The sequence below is a fragment of the Tribolium castaneum genome, chromosome 9 (assembly GCF_031307605.1).
Source record: "Tribolium castaneum strain GA2 chromosome 9, icTriCast1.1, whole genome shotgun sequence".
NCBI classification, from domain to species: Eukaryota; Metazoa; Arthropoda; class Insecta; order Coleoptera; family Tenebrionidae; genus Tribolium; species Tribolium castaneum.
In genome coordinates this window covers 957,691-973,388 of record NC_087402.1, presented here as the reverse complement: position 1 = coordinate 973,388, position 15,698 = coordinate 957,691, and the positions used below count along the sequence as shown (strand labels likewise).

Below are 15,698 nucleotides of genomic sequence, written 5' to 3'. Positions count from 1 at the left end.
TACACGTGTTCTCAACAACGTACCACTGCGTTGGTGCGCCAGTTTTTGAGCAGCCTGTAGATAAATCTAGATAATTCTTTTGTTCTACACACATTCACTGAAACTTGGTTAGATAATAACTTGATAATATCGGGTGATTCAAAAATGTGTGGCATAATTTTAACCACGAATACCCCTCTACAATTAAGAATAGATAGGATAGTATTTACTGACCCACCACAAAAAATTGGAAAATTACAATTTTTCAGAAATTGGTATGGAAAAATGGTTTTTTGAAAATATTTTTGTTACCGTTCATGCGATTATTATGAAATTTTGCATGTCAAGAGACACAAAGACGCTCTTTGATATGGTGTAAATGGAAATCTTGTAAAAGCTATACATTTCCGGTGACAAGGGGACCCTTCCAGTTTTTAGGTGATAACTCAATTTTTCGGCCTATAAACACGTATTTTTGATGTCAAAAATCAAAAGCCCAATTATTTTTTAATAAAAAAGGTACTCTTGCTTCATGTCGTCAAACTGTACCGTTCTCGAGTTATTTGGGATTAAACTAAACTCTAAAAAAAACATCTTTTTTATTGTTGAATTGGTGGTCAAAAGGGCATTGTGTGACAAAACCGATTTCGGGGTGAAATGGGGCGAAAACTGCAATAGTGCATTTGCGGAGCTATAAATATTGAAATTAGGTGAAAAAGTGGGAAAAATTATGAAGCAATTTGTGGTAAATAATTGAGTTTTTCGCTATTAGCAAAGTGACTTTCTTAAAATGTCATTTTTAAGAGGGTGTTAGTGTTTTTTCGGATTTTTATTTTATTAAACGGTTTCAAAGCTGACAACCAAACATACATCTACGCAAATTGAAACGTATTTTGCTAGTGTGAAACTGGCTTCATGTTCGGGTTTCTTCGGAATTTCGAGGAGCTGGTTTGGGGAGCTGTCTTCACACAAATCAATGTCAATGACACCCGAACACTAACCTACAAAATTTAACTTTGGAGGGAAACTGTCAATACGTTGTGTTAGTTGATTATGGAGACAATGGAAGTAGAAGAAGCCCCACAGGCGGGCCCTTCGGCCGAACCCGGCCAAGGCCCGTTACAAAAAGCCGATAACCTCCCTTGGTAACTCCCTCACTTCCAACCACAATCTCTAACAGTTCGTTAACAGGATCGAAAAATACCGCCCCCAGACTTTCCAAGAAATCGTAGGCAATGAAGACACCACCAATCGCCTGTCAGTCATCGCCAAACAGGGCAACCTCCCCAATTTAATCATTGCCGTAAGTGTAATTTTCCCCCTATCCACTCCACAATTAACTAGGGGCCTCCTGGCGTGGGCAAAACCACCACAATCCTGTGCCTGGCCCGAATCCTTTTAGGCCCAGCGTTTAAAGACGCTGTTCTCGAACTCAACGCGTCAAACGACAGAGGTATAGACGTTGTCCGTAACAAAATCAAAATGTTTGCGCAACAAAAAGTCACTCTCCCGCCTGGACGCCACAAAATCATTATCTTGGACGAGGTGGACAGTATGACCGAAGGGGCGCAACAAGCCCTAAGACGCACGATGGAAATTTACAGTAATACGACTCGGTTCGCTTTGGCTTGTAACTACAGTGAAAAAGTGATAGAAGCGATTCAGTCACGGTGTGCTATTTTGCGGTACTCCCGCTTAACGGATGCCCAAGTGTTGGCAAGGGTGATACAAGTGTGCCAACAGGAGAGTGTTGAATATACGCAGGATGGGCTTGAGGCGATTGTGTTCACAGCTCAGGGGGATATGAGACAAGCGTTGAATAATTTACAGTCGACTTTTAACGGCTTTGGGGTTGTTAATTCCACTAATGTGCTGAAAGTGTGCGATGAGCCCCATCCTATGTTAATTAAAGATATGCTCAACAGTTGTGTTACTGGTGATGTAAGGAAGGCGTTCAAGGTCGGTAACAATTTGAATACGTGTTTTTTTTTGTTATTTAGTGGAGTTTTGTTGCAGATTGTTGATCATTTGTGGAGTTTGGGGTACGCTGCCGAGGATATTATTAAGAATATTTTCAAGGTTTGCAAAAATATGGACATGGAGGAGAGTTTGAAACTTGCTTTTATTAAACAAATTGGGGTCACACATATGAGGATTGTTGATGGTTTGTGCTCTTTGGTGCAAATGTCGGGACTTATATCGAGATTATGTATGGAAGCTAAAGGAGTGAAGGGTGAATGATTACTTTAAAATTTGCTATTGTATTTAAATAAGTTTTTCAATAAAAAATATACAACTTAATTGGTGTTTATATTGAAACAAACAAATCACATTCAGTGCGACTTTATTCGATCATTAAAACGGAAGTATCACAACATAAATAATATTAAATAAAATACGTACATAAAGAAATAATCTCACTATTTTTCCTAACATCGTTTCGTTAAAAATACAAACAATAGAATAGTAAACGATTTGATTCAATCATTTTAAAATGCAGACTAGGTTTACGACATTTATTATTTATTAAAAATAAATTAATCATCGCTATCGCTGTCATTGTTGACTTGTTGCGCTTTTATACCTTCCTGCAATTGTAACACATGTTTGATGGGATGAGGTTTCCCATCCTCGCCTACTCTACATGGTTGGATGGTCCCAGATCTGGTCAAACTGTCCATTAATTCGACCAACTTCATGGCCTCATACTCTTTCTGCAAACAAAAAAATTACCCTGATTATTTTTTTCCTCAACAAAAAAAAAAAACAATTTTTGTTGTGGGTCGCCAGGAGCCACAATAACCGTTTTTTCAACAAAATCAAATTACCTGTTCCTCTGTCATATTTTCCATTGCGTTGGGATGCGGTTCTTCGTAACACCCAATCACTGGATTAATCCCATGTTTAAATTCGGCATATTCTTCAGTTTCGCTTCCCTCACTACCTGAACTATAATCAGCCTCGCCTCTATCTGAGCGCCCCCCTAAGAGCCCCCTTTTGGCAAAGAGACCCGCAGCATTGCCATAACCCGTATACTTAATCATCCTTTTGACTAAAATTATAATAATTATTTAAAAAATAAATAAAATGAATTGTTTTTACCGCTTTTTTTGCACAAAATGAACAACAAATCGGCCACCAAATCCCTCAACTGTGTTATCGGCGTGGTTAAAAGCCGACACAAGTGATTACGAAGTGTGGAGCCTTGTTCAGGTCGACTGTGCACATCTTTCAAAGGTGGAAGAATTTGGAGACGGAGATATTTTCGAATAGCACGTTCACTGTTTGCACTTTTCAATAAAATTGTTACGACAGGACACAAAATTTCGTATTGTTTTGTGACACCTTCAACGTTGTTAAATTTGCTTTTTAGCACCATCAGGATTTCGTAAAAAGCCGTCATATTCTGGCCTTCGAATTGAAATTTGGGTTTGAGGTTTTGGCCAGGTTGGACAGGTGTTATCAGATTTTTGAAAGTTGAATCAGGCATGTTTGTTAGTAAATTGATTACGTTGTTTTTTAATGCCAGGCCTTTTTCTTTATCTTGTGTTGGTACAAGAAGATACATTCTTAAGAGAGTGACCAAATGGTCACACTGTTCGTTTTCTTCTTTATCGTCATAGATGCCGTAACTTAATGTTACGTTAAATAGGGCTTTCAGAATTTCGCAAGCCAGGTCCACTTTTTGGTCCTAAAACAGAAAAAACAAGCAAGATAATTAATATTACTTTATTAAAACATCTTCCACTATTTCCCTACACATGTGATTTTTTTTTAGATTTTTTCCACACTTCCTTATAATTAAAATTATTTTAATTAATGAATTAATAAAACGATGCCTACAAACTGTTTTTGCACAAAGAAATATTCTTCATTGAATAAACAACAAGTTGTCTTAAAAAATTTATTATACAGGGTGTCTCAAAATAAATTGTTAAAAAAAATATAACTATACTTACATCCAAAATAATTTTTTCGGGTGATGCTTGGGCCGCTTCTTTCAGCATCTCATCTAGCATTTTAAGCAAAGATTCGACCCCTTTTAATTCTTCCTTTACTTTTGAGCGAACTTCAGAACACAGTGCTGTTAGTAGGAAAATGAGCTTAACATCGTAAAATCTGATTTCTTCCGGTATTTTATTCTCTTGGGGATTTTTGATACGTTCAGTTAACTGTTCCAAAACACCATTTTTGCAACACAGTCCTGCAGCAACAGGACTGTTGAAAATCACATTGCATAAACATTTTTCCACTTCAATTGCCAATAATAATTTACTAGCATCAAATTTGTACTGGGGATCGTCCAAACCGGAGTGTTTTTGCATGAGTTTGAACCATTCGTCTGTTATTAACTCGTTCAGACCCATTTTTTCCCGACTAAAATTTTTTGCATGTTATGAATTATCACCGAAATTGTATTGATTTGAATTGGCATAGGTGGCTACGGAAATTTAAATTTCTGTTGGTAACTCAAATCAATCAAATAGTTTAGGATTTAGCTACCATATGCCAATTCATTTCGGAATAATTCCGCAAATACCTTAATATACGAATTGCGATAAAGCAATTCATTAGTGTAATCTCACTATTGGCTGTTTTGGCCAATGTAAATAATGCCTCCCATAATTCTTTCCGTTGGTTATTTTTATTGAGTTCTGGAAACTCGAATACTTGTGAAGCCTTCAATACAAGATTGTTGTTTATTGTAACTGTCATTAAATATTTATACATACCTCTTCAACGAAACATTGTAGCGATTCTGCTGCTTCTTTTCCTCCTTTTATTATAGTTTGGATATGTTTATCCATTATTATTCAACACCTGTTAGTGTCTCTTGTTAGTTACTTCTGTACAACAACCACGTTAACGTACCTGAATATTTCGTTACGGTTTTATTGAATGTTTTCTTGTTGTTTACACACAAATTATGTTTTTCTGCTAAACACCACAGATAAAATTAGAGAAATTGACAGTTTTGACACCTGCGCACTGACAGCGTCAAAACTGGACGCCCCTTTTTTACAGGTATCTGTAACTTAGAAGCGCAACCTGTAATTTTTTTTTTGTTACGAAACGTTCTAGCATTTATTACAATGTTTTTTGATGTTTTTATGTGTAGTTGGAATTTCAAGCAACTCGATTATAGATTTCTTGTGCTAAAAAAATAATTTTATAAACATACAATCACCGTATTAGTGTTGTGAGTGTCGCGCCCTCTGATTGTTAATTGTAAAAGCACTAAATTTCTTTATCGAGTCTACGGAGGACTATAAGTTAGGAGACGAAACGTACCAAAAAAATAGTACGGCCGAGTAAAAATTCAACCAATTCACTAATTACTTGGAAAAAATACAGAAATGTTGTCGTAGCACTTGAGAAAAACTGAAAGAAAGATGAGAAAAAAATTATTTAAAATTTAGAATTTGCGCAAAGTTTTGTATTTCTTACGAAATACAAAAAAATTATAAAAATTATGTTTTTATTTTCAGCGGTTTAAGTATAAATTAAATTTCCAATACAAAATGAAGCAAATCCGCGCTTGAGCGTTTTTGAACGACTTTGGGGACTAAATGGTTGAAGATAGAGAACTAGTCTTGCGGACTTTTTTGTAGGAAATTTACTTCTCTACAACTTTTTTTCTAACATTTTTCTTGTATCTGTAACGGTATTCGCAGCGTTTTGAAAAATATGGGACAGAGAGCAAATTGGTTAAACTTTGAATTTTTTTTAAATAGATTACAGTAAAATTCTTGCTTATGTTTATGTCTTACTATTGAGAATTTAATGCTCTATCTGGCTGTGTTTTTTTTGTTTGCTATGTGTTAACCGTTGTACAAATACAACAATTTTTTTCAAAAATTTAGATAACTGCGCTCTCTGGCGACATTAACGAAACTATTGGGGACGGGAACGTTTTATTTGTACGTCGTTTGTTATCCTAACCTTTAGATATTCGTAGTCAAAATGTTTTAATTAAAAATTAGACCGAAATTGATGTAATTTAAGCCGCTTTTAAGCGATTTAACTGTTTTTTGACTCAAAAAACAGCTTAAAATAAGTGTTATCTTTATATTCTCATGTTTTCACGCACATTAATTACTAAGAGCGTCTCAAAATCAAAGATACCTTATGTAAAATCGTCCCATACAAACTTTTTTCGTGTTAAAATTTTTTGTTTAAAAAAATCGACCCAAAACACTTCTTTATCCGGAATTATTACCCACGGTTTAACACTAGTTTTGAACGTTTTTTTTTACTCATTCTGCGAGACCTACAGATGGCGACCACGACACACGTCTGTAAACAGTGCCGTGAAACAGTAAATATAAACATCGACAAAGTGATCCTTTGTTATGGAAAGTGCAACACATGCATTCACTATGCATGCAGCCCATACAAACCTGGAGAAATCAAGGTACTAGATAACTACAAGGAAAATATCAAATGGGTGTGCGACTCCTGCAGAATCAGACCCTCGCAAGAGGAAGCGATGAGACACCTTATAGATATTGTAAGTAACCTTAAGGGAAAAATTGACGACTGTCTGAAACAAATACAAAATCAAAACGGAACAATACAAAGGTTAGATCAGCTGTTAGCGGAGTCACAAACCAAATCGTCCAAACCAATAACAAGATCCAACAAAGGACACACAGATGTCATCACAAACCAAGAAAGAGAAAACCTGACGAACGTAAAAGCTCAGAAAAAAAGTAACAAGCCATCTGACAGGGTGATAGAAAACAACAAGCAAAAAAAACAAGTTGACAAGGAGGGTAACACAGTCCAGGACAAAAAACCCGAAACAAGCCAATCATTAAACCAACGAAACGACGAAAAAGAAGACCCCAACAAATCGGTAGGTTTTGAAAACCTAACCACAATAATAAACTATAACATACAATCACTATCGAAAAAAATAGACGCACTGACTATACAGTTAACAGAAGACGAAGTAGACATTGTAATTATCACTGAGCACTGGTGCAAGGACAACACCCTGGAAAGCTTAACCATCCCAGGATATAATATTATAAGCCACTTTAGCAGATCACTTAACCAGCATGGCGGATCCTTAATCGCAACAAGGGAGGGTATTTCCGCAAAAAATATTGAAGGCATTAGACCCCTATGTGAAGAATTCACTGCAGAAATCTCAGCTGCTGAGATTCCTTCAAAAAACTTAATAATAATGGCGGTATATCGATCTCCAAATCAGAACTTCAAGCACTTCATAGATAAAATTAATGAAGCACTAGAAAACCTGACACAAAGGAACCACTCTAGACGATACATTGTCGCTGGGGACTTTAACACCAATATTCTCAAGGATGGCGTCGAACAATCTTTATTAATCGAAACTTTCACAACATATGGTATGCAACCACTAATGAGAGAGGCATCTAGAACAACTGAAACTTCTTCTAGCTGCATAGATAATATATTTTCAAATATTAACATAGAAGAAATCTTCTCAAAAGAGACAAAAAGTTGGTGCATGTCTGATCACTACTGTCAAGTCCTGAAGATTAAGAACCCAGTGCAAGAACCTAGAAAACCAGAAAAACATATATACAGAAGAATAAATGAACAGAATACTTACTACTTTAAGGAGTACTTAACCGGAATTGAGTGGGCTCGTGTCTTCAAACACCGTAATGCAAAAGAGGCCTACACTGTCTTCCATACAACTCTGACAGCTGCCTTTGACAAATTCTTCCCTAGAAAAGAAAAAATTAATAAACCAAAATTCAATAAGAGACCTACGTGGATTAGTAAAAAAATCATGAGTATGAAAAATACACTAGAAGCTCTACAAACAATAGCAAGAGTTGAGAAAAGCCAACAATCAGCTGAGGTCTTCAAGTCATATAAACGCAGCTACTTCCAAGAAATTGAAGAAAACCACAGAAACTACAACGCTTATATCCTAAACAATGCTGATAATAAGCAAAAAGCCATTTGGAAAATCATCAATACAAAAACGAAGACAAGCAATACCAAAGAATGCAAATTGAATGCCGACGAACTCAATCTCTACTTTGCCACGATAGGAGAGAAAACGTCAGACAGTATAAAAAAAATCGACAAAGATCCTTGTGATTTCCTCAAGGCGTGTAAAAGCAATGCAAAATCGTTTTGGTTAGCGCCTGTTAGTGAAGAAGAGGTCACAAGACTGATAAGATCCTTAAAATGCAAAAACTCCAAAGATGTGTACGATATGTCTACGTCATTTTTGAAAGAAATACTCCTAGAAATTACAAATCCACTTACTATGCTCATAAACAAAAGTTTTATTGAAGGATACTTTCCTGACGAGTTAAAGGTGGCAAAAATTATTCCGGTTCCAAAAGAAAAAGGCGAAGTAGAAAACATCAACAAATTTAGACCAATCTCTATTCTACCTACAATTTCAAAAGTCTTCGAGGCTGCTCTGAAGAATCGTTTAATGAAGTATCTTGAGCAAAATGACTTATTTAGTGAGTCACAACATGGCTATAGAAGTGGTAGATCAACCATTACTGCAGCATTGGATCTATACAAGAAAATAACAAGAGCCCTAGATAACCGAGAAATGGTAGAAGTAGCGATGTGCGATCTAAGCAAAGCGTTTGACACCCTGCCACACAAGTTGATTCTACAAAAATTACAACACTATGGGATACGAGGGATCACGCAAGAAATTTTTAAGTCCTACCTTGAAAATAGAACCCAGATAGTAAAATGGAATGAAAAATGGTCAAAGCCTCTGCCAACAAGGTGTGGAGTGCCCCAGGGATCAATCCTCGGTCCACTGCTATTTATAATCTATGTAAATGACTTGCCTATCAATATGAGAGTGGATGGACAGTGTCTATATGCGGACGACACTTCCTTCTGCATCAAAGAAGAAACAGAGGATACGCTAAAACCAAAAATGAGAAAAATCCTTGAAGATGCCAATGAATGGTTCACAGCAAATAAACTGAAACTCAATGGAGACAAGACTCAGGAACTATTTATATCTTCAAAACCCACCAACGTCACATCGGTAAAATTCTTGGGATTTTACCTAAATAGCAAAGCATCTTGGAAGGACCACATTCAGGAAACCTGCAAAAACCTAGCATCAGCTTTATTCAGTATCAGAAGAATCAAGAATATCTCAACTCCCCAAGCTGCAAGGGTGACATACTTTGCTAACTTCCACAGCAAAGCCACCTATGGTATACTTCTATGGGGTACTTCATCAGATGCTGACAAGATCTTCGTCCTGCAAAAGAAAGCAATCAGAATCCTGTGCCAAATGAACTATCGGGAAAGCTGCCGCCCAGCCTTCAAACAACAACAAATTCTTACCATCCCTTCCGCGTACATATTGAGCTGTCTGAGGTACGTCCACAACCACCTCCACGAGTTCATCAAGAATGGCTCATATCACGAGCATAACACAAGACACGCTGACGCGCTCTCAACACCGTACCATCGGCTTAAAGTGTCACAGCACAGCATTGACCATTGGGGCCCGAAGCTTTATAACAAGCTTCAGGACCCGATGAAGAGACTAGCTCCGGCTCTGTTTGAGAAGAAGGTAAAGGACGCACTATTAGAAATGAGTTATTATTCTATCCAAGAGTTCCTGGATAACCCTCCAGATTTAAAATAAATGTATGTATTGTCCCATATACACTTACATGTACATAATTATATGACGCGCCATGTATTATTTATTGATGGCAATAAATCTAAATCTATTATTATTTTCGAGAAAAATTTTTTCTTAAAATAAAATGTAGCTGAAAACGCGTTACTTACCTTGAAAAAGCCCCATTTCATTAACGGTCATTTGATAATATAAAAAGGAAAGTTGGTCCAAGTACGATAAAAGATGAGAGTGGAGATTGTAAACAAGAATAGGGAGGCAGAAAAGGAAGAAGGACATTAAGGTTGAGATAGGTTAGAAGGTTTATTGCTCCGATTACGAGCTATTCTACAAGAAAGATTGGAGAAGACGTATTGTTGATGGAATTTTAAAGGACACGCTTTATCGATTATTTTTACTGCATTTTGTGGCCGCAATTAAACAATAATTGTACAGAAAGATACAGCAATTTATCATTTATCTTATTTGAGCGCTGGGGAGATTTATAACTCGGTTTGTAACTCCCAAGTCTGGAGCGGTATTATTGTACTTACTGTGTTTTAAATTGAAAACACTTTTAATGTTTTTATAGCTGGAGGAAGAATTACATCGCCACATAAATTTCGGAAATTTAAAAGCCCGACGATATGAATTTTTGTTTCCAAATACATAATAATAATAAAACGTTACGAGGCAAAGTTGCGCCAAACGAACAAACAAAATGAGCCAACACGTTTGTTTGTAGTTTGTAGAAAGAGATAAAATGTCATACACAACAAGAATAGCAATGCGTTAATTGATCATTAAAAGTTTCCTAATGATCCCGTCAGTTAGTTGCCTTAATAATAATGCCTGCCGTCCGGTTTAATCCCCAGATTAGATATGAACCAGCTGAACATTCGTTTATCAATAATTCGCCCGATTCTTTTTCTTCCCATCGCTTTCAAACAAGTAAATTCATTTGCGCGCTCTCGAGAGCCGTAAAATAGACATCCTTTATTAATATTCAAAGTGTTTGTAACTTTGTAAAGTTATAAATTAGAAATAAGGTTTTAAGCTGTGCGGCCTGAATTAATACTAACATAAAATGAATATGTGGGGTAATTCTCCCGGCGCACAAAAACACCTCCTTCTTCCCTGTTTAAAATTCATTCCATACAAAGTACTTAACAACATAATTGAGAAACTTTAAATACGAAATGACGTTATTACCCATTTAGTTTACTAATTGTGGAAGGATTGCCGCTATCCGCAAAAAGTTTGAGCACGTTTTTAAATTGGAATTTTTCGCGAAAATTGGGAAACGGCCTGTTGGGAGGTAAGACTTTATTAAGACTATAAAGAATGTTGATTACAACAATGCACCAAGTCAGGGGGAATGTAAGTTTCGTAATGTGAAAATGCGGTCGGGGTTTCCAGCAAACAACTTGCAAATTCAACATATATTAAAATTTTCAACAAACAGGTCTGCTGTTAACGTACAAGACTCTCTAATTTTTTGCGGTTTCTACAAATGATTGGCATAATTTCATCCAGTAACTTTCAAAAAACAAACCATGAAAGTATAATTATTGCTAAGGCTTTTTTTGAGGGAATTCTGGTTGGATCTTTAAAATGAAATTAGAAGAAAAATATCTGAGAATTTTTTTTTACAGTATTTTGAAGGTTATTTTTAATAGGTTATTGGTTAAATTATGAAAAAAAGTGTTTTATTTTTTATTTACGTCACATTCTTAAAATAAATAAATAAAATAAAATTTCTGAAATTATTTATAAAAAAAAATCTGCGTTATTATTTCATCCAGTAACTTTCAAAAAGAAAAACCATGAAAGTATAATAAATGTTAAAGCTTCTTTTGAGGAAATTCAGGTAAAATTTTTAAATAAAATGGAATAAATAAATAAATTGGTCTTCAGAAGCGATCTACACAGAAGAAAAATATGTGAGAATTATTTTTATAGTACTTTGAAGGTTAATAACCCTCAAACTATGAAAAAAAATTTTTAATTTTTTTATTTACGTCACATTACTAAAATAAATAAATAAAATATATTTTCAGAAAAGTTTTTTCAAAAAAAATCTGAGTTATAATTTTATCCAATAACTTTCAAAATGTAAAACCTTGACAGTATAATTAATGTTAAAGCTTTTTGAGGAAATTCAGGTTGGATTTTTTAAATAAAATAGAATAAACAAATCAATAAATTGGTCGTCAGAAATGATTTACTGAAGAGAAATATGTGAGGGTTATTTTTATAATATTTTGAAGGTTATTTTAAATTAGGTTATTAATTTAAACTATGAAATAATTGTTTTAATTTTTCCTATGTTGACGTCGCATTCTTAAAATAAATGAATAAAACAAAATTTCAGAAATAATAAAAGAAAAATCTGCATCCAGTAACCTTCAAAAAGACAAACCATGAAAGTATCATTATTAATGTTATATGGCTTTTTTGAGGAAATTCAGGTTGAATTTTTGAAATAAAATAGAGTAAATAAATAAATTGGTCTTCAGAAAAATATGTGAGGATTATTTTTATAGTACTTTGAAGGTTATTAATAATTTTTACCTACTATGAAAAAAAAGATGTTTTAAGGTTATTTTTGTTAATTGTGGTCGAATTCTCAAAATAAATACATTAAATAGATTTTCATTTAAATAAAAAATCTGTGTTTCAACTTTATCTTATAAATGTTTTTGCAATAACTTTCAAAAAAAAAACAAAATACGAATTTTTAGTTTCTTCTTAAGGCTGTAGTGGGTAAAAAAATATAAGAACTCACAAAAATTGTTTGCAATTTTTCCTCACTGTGTTGTTGTATTGCATCACCATGCCATTTTTTTACTTTTGTAATAAATGTATGTAGAAAATACTATTCTGAATAATTACCATTTTGCATAAAATGTGGGGAAATTTTGCATACACTGGTTGACCCACAATTATAAATTATTCATTCAGTTGCTGTTGCTGGAATTTTCAGGCAAACAACTGATTAAGAAAATATCGTCTTTTTGTTTATTAGTTGTGTACGGAAAATCATAAATAGATTTCGCTGGAGCGCTCTGAAGTCGGCTTAGCCGAACTAATGAGTTTAATAAGGAAAAAAACTTTGGACGGAGCGAAGAAAAGACGAGAAATCGAAAAAGTGTAGTCGGGCTCTCAACTCAACTCATTGAAATTATCTGGATTGATTACAATTGATTAGTGGCACTTTTCAATTTTAACTGGAATTATCGAAAACTTTTAATAAATGACGTCGATCAATTAGAGAACTTTTTGCGAATGCAAGTGACAAAGAAAAATGTAATTAAGAAAAATCCTCGGATTAAAATTCCCGCACTGGTCTAATTGATTGATAACTTAAATTTCGCGCTAACATAAAAACAATTTCCAAAGTTCGGCTTCTTCGGCATCGATTAGAGTCCCACTAAGGCAAACAGAAGCTAATCCTTCATTGTTATCCCGGCGGAAGACAACGATTGTCTTGCTTATTCTTGGCTTAAGGCTGCATGAAAATAAATTAATCTTGCCTAGAATAGAACTCTGATCCGAAATTAGAAAAAGCCAGAACTTGGTTCAGACAATAAAATCTTTGCAATACTCGAGGATTACTCATGTTTTATTTCGAGCAAGAGCGAGCTTCAGACTGCAAGTACTTGTAAGATATTGCAACTTGCATTGTATTGGTTTTTAATCCGATCGCATTTATCGTCTCAAGTATTACCAACACTATTTTCAAACACGCTTTTATTGGCAAGTTTTCACTTGATGGCAAATTTACTGTTTTGCTTAAACACAACTTTAAAACTTGTTTTTGTGAGTAAGTGTCTAAAAAACTGAGAACTAAAAAAAAATTAAAAAAAAAGTGTCAAATATAATAAATGTGGTTAAATAATTTGAGCTTTGTAACTCGTTTGTTTGCTGCTTTGGAATAAAACTCTTTTATCAACACCTGCGACAGTATTAATTATTCCAGTTACCCAATATTTGTACAGGTCATGTCATTGTCCGAACAATGCGTCAAGAAATTCAAAATTACATTGTGCTAAACTACCTTTTTGAGTTGTAGCAAGTTTTTAACAGAAGTGGAAGAGACTAGTTAGTGAAATTTTTTCAAGTGTTAGGTGGTGTTAGTTGAAATTTCTGGTGGATTTTTGATCCTGAAATGGTAAAATTTTGTAGTTTTGAGCAAACCAAAAAATTCATTAACAAAACTTTTTGTCGGTTCACTATTTTTTAAGCCTGATATTAGTTTAGTTAAATAAATAGTACAGCGTGTTAGGGAATGGTTTAGCAAGAATTTATAGGCAGATAGAGAATAAAGAGATAGAAAAGTCCCAAATTTTGAGAACCGCTGAACTAGACTTATAAAAAGTAGCGTAAATTTTAATATTATTAACAAAACAGTAGAGATAAATTAATTTCTTGGTCCACTACGTTTGCGTTTTGTTAATAAATTTTACGGAAAAAAAACAAAATTTTTATTCACCAGAACCGGGATGCGAACCTCCCACCCAAATGAACAAGTTAGTCACAATTTTGAAGAATTTTTAAAACGCTTCTGCGCCACCATCTCTATTTTGTTTAATGAAAAAATTAACTGCTAATAAACTACCATAAGCCGCACAGTGGCTCTCAACAGCTGGGTTAATTAAAATTTCCGAAGTACTCACTATTTGGAAAATGATATAAGGGTTTTTCGTTTTTAAAATGTTGTTACTTATTTTATTTTTAAATAAAATCTTATAGAATTTTAGAGAAAAATTCAAGATTAAAAATCAAATTTCCTCAAAAATTATTCTCAAAATTTACAAATGATAATACAAGTTGTTCCAATTAAACAAAACTGAGAGCCGGTTTATAGAAAGTTTCATTAAATTTTAATCCGTTTTTAAAAGTTAACAACGCGAATAGACCAATAAAATTGTTTCGATATGGTCACGTGATCAGTTATTCACGTATTTAATTAATGACGCTTCTATTGACCGGTCTTCAGTGTCTTTATTTTAGTTATTAAAAAAATATTATAGGAAAAAAAATTAACAGAATTTTCAATTTTATTAAATATTTATTTCAAATTTTACAAACGTGACAAGTGACTACTTGATTCTTTGCTTCTAAAATTAAACAAGCGACAAACCTTTGCTTGCTCACGTGTTTCATGCATAATTTTTAGCCGACCACTGGATGAGTAATAAAGAAATAACGCTGGTTATTACATAAGTAAAATCGAAGTGTTGAAAAATTAATTTTTAAAGTATTGTATTCGATGTAAATTCCTATGACTTTATTAGAACAAGCAATGCACATGCTAATCGAGGCCAGATTGTTAACACATTTTATATAATTTTGTGGAGTCTTTCAGCCAACATAAAATATAATCGCCGTTCAAGTTGTTGGGTAATTGCCTCTTAGGAAAGGATTTGTTTCTTTTATTAATAGGTCTCGGAGAAATAAGGCAATCAATTCACGAAGGCTAACAAATGCTGGCAATCTGCAGCAATTATTCAGGCGTTAGATAAACGCCAAGATCAATTTTGTGTCTCTCTACTCGCTGTTTTTATTATTGATAATAATTTCTAACCAGATTTATGCGTGAAATTGCCTCGAGGGCGATAAAAATAAAATCTGAAGCTGTTCACACGAGCAAAAGGAGAAATATAACTGATATATGCAATAAGTTACTAACGTGTGGGCTTTCGAGAGGAACCACTTAGTATTCGAGTGAAGCCTGGAACATCTATCAAAGATCCGGGTCTGTCCCGGAGTCGACTCCGCACGCATCATTTCTTATTTTGTTTCAGCACATATGTGCGGGAATGCACCATTTTTTGAATAATATATTGACCGGAGTTTGGCAAGAAACCAAACTCTTGTAATTATTGTGACTTGAATTAATTCCAGTTTTTGGAGGCGGTTTGAATATTCATTTAAGGCGGATTTGCATACGTGATCTACGCACGTCAATGAATATTTTATCTCTTTACGTGATTGGCTGGACGATACAGAACGAAGCATTATTTTAATAATTTATACACCTTGGTGTTATGCAATAATGGTTCGGTTTAAAAAATATTGACGGTTTTTTTGG

General features: G+C 34.3%; 2 protein-coding genes and 1 long non-coding RNA gene across 4 annotated transcripts; 1 reads left to right on the top strand and 2 right to left on the bottom strand.

Moving 5' to 3' along the window:
• Positions 1-803: 803 nt before the first annotated feature.
• RfC4 (Replication factor C subunit 4) lies at positions 804-2,280 on the top strand. The gene is made up of 4 exons (XM_962854.4): positions 804-1,124; positions 1,171-1,282; positions 1,324-1,938; positions 1,996-2,280. The coding sequence occupies exons 1-4, from the start codon at positions 1,033-1,035 to the stop codon at positions 2,218-2,220; spliced, it is 1,044 nt and encodes a 347-aa protein (XP_967947.2). The 5' UTR covers positions 804-1,032; the 3' UTR covers positions 2,221-2,280.
• Positions 2,281-2,306: 26 nt separating this feature from the next.
• ric8a lies at positions 2,307-5,006 on the bottom strand. Its single transcript, XM_962776.4, has 7 exons — positions 4,852-5,006; positions 4,713-4,800; positions 4,520-4,659; positions 3,939-4,356; positions 3,082-3,670; positions 2,808-3,031; positions 2,307-2,693 (listed from the first exon to the last, which is right to left on the bottom strand). The coding sequence occupies exons 2-7, from the start codon at positions 4,785-4,787 to the stop codon at positions 2,517-2,519; spliced, it is 1,623 nt and encodes a 540-aa protein (XP_967869.2). The 5' UTR covers positions 4,788-4,800; positions 4,852-5,006; the 3' UTR covers positions 2,307-2,516.
• Positions 5,007-5,164: 158 nt separating this feature from the next.
• On the bottom strand, positions 5,165-9,720 carry LOC135267071 (uncharacterized). 2 transcript variants are annotated; one of them, XR_010335328.1, is made up of 4 exons: positions 8,678-9,720; positions 7,583-7,700; positions 6,381-7,529; positions 5,165-5,361 (listed from the first exon to the last, which is right to left on the bottom strand). It is a non-coding gene; the product is annotated as an uncharacterized LOC135267071 (long non-coding RNA). The 2 variants fall into 2 exon arrangements; XR_010335329.1 differs by lacking the exon at positions 5,165-5,361 and adding an exon at positions 6,257-6,276.
• Positions 9,721-15,698: the final 5,978 nt, after the last annotated feature.

Coding starts and splice junctions, on each gene's coding strand:
- RfC4 (XM_962854.4), top strand. CDS start 1,033: ATGGAGACAATGGAAGTAGAAGAAGCCCCACAGGCGGGCCCTTCGGCC. Junction 1,125..1,170: donor AAAGCCGATAACCTCCCTTG/GTAACTCCCTCA, acceptor GTTCGTTAACAG/GATCGAAAAATACCGCCCCC. Junction 1,939..1,995: donor ATGTAAGGAAGGCGTTCAAG/GTCGGTAACAAT, acceptor GTTTTGTTGCAG/ATTGTTGATCATTTGTGGAG.
- ric8a (XM_962776.4), bottom strand. CDS start 4,787: ATGGATAAACATATCCAAACTATAATAAAAGGAGGAAAAGAAGCAGCA. Junction 4,357..4,519: donor ATCGCAATTCGTATATTAAG/GTATTTGCGGAA, acceptor AAAAAATTTTAG/TCGGGAAAAAATGGGTCTGA. Junction 3,671..3,938: donor CCGAAAAAATTATTTTGGAT/GTAAGTATAGTT, acceptor TTTCTGTTTTAG/GACCAAAAAGTGGACCTGGC.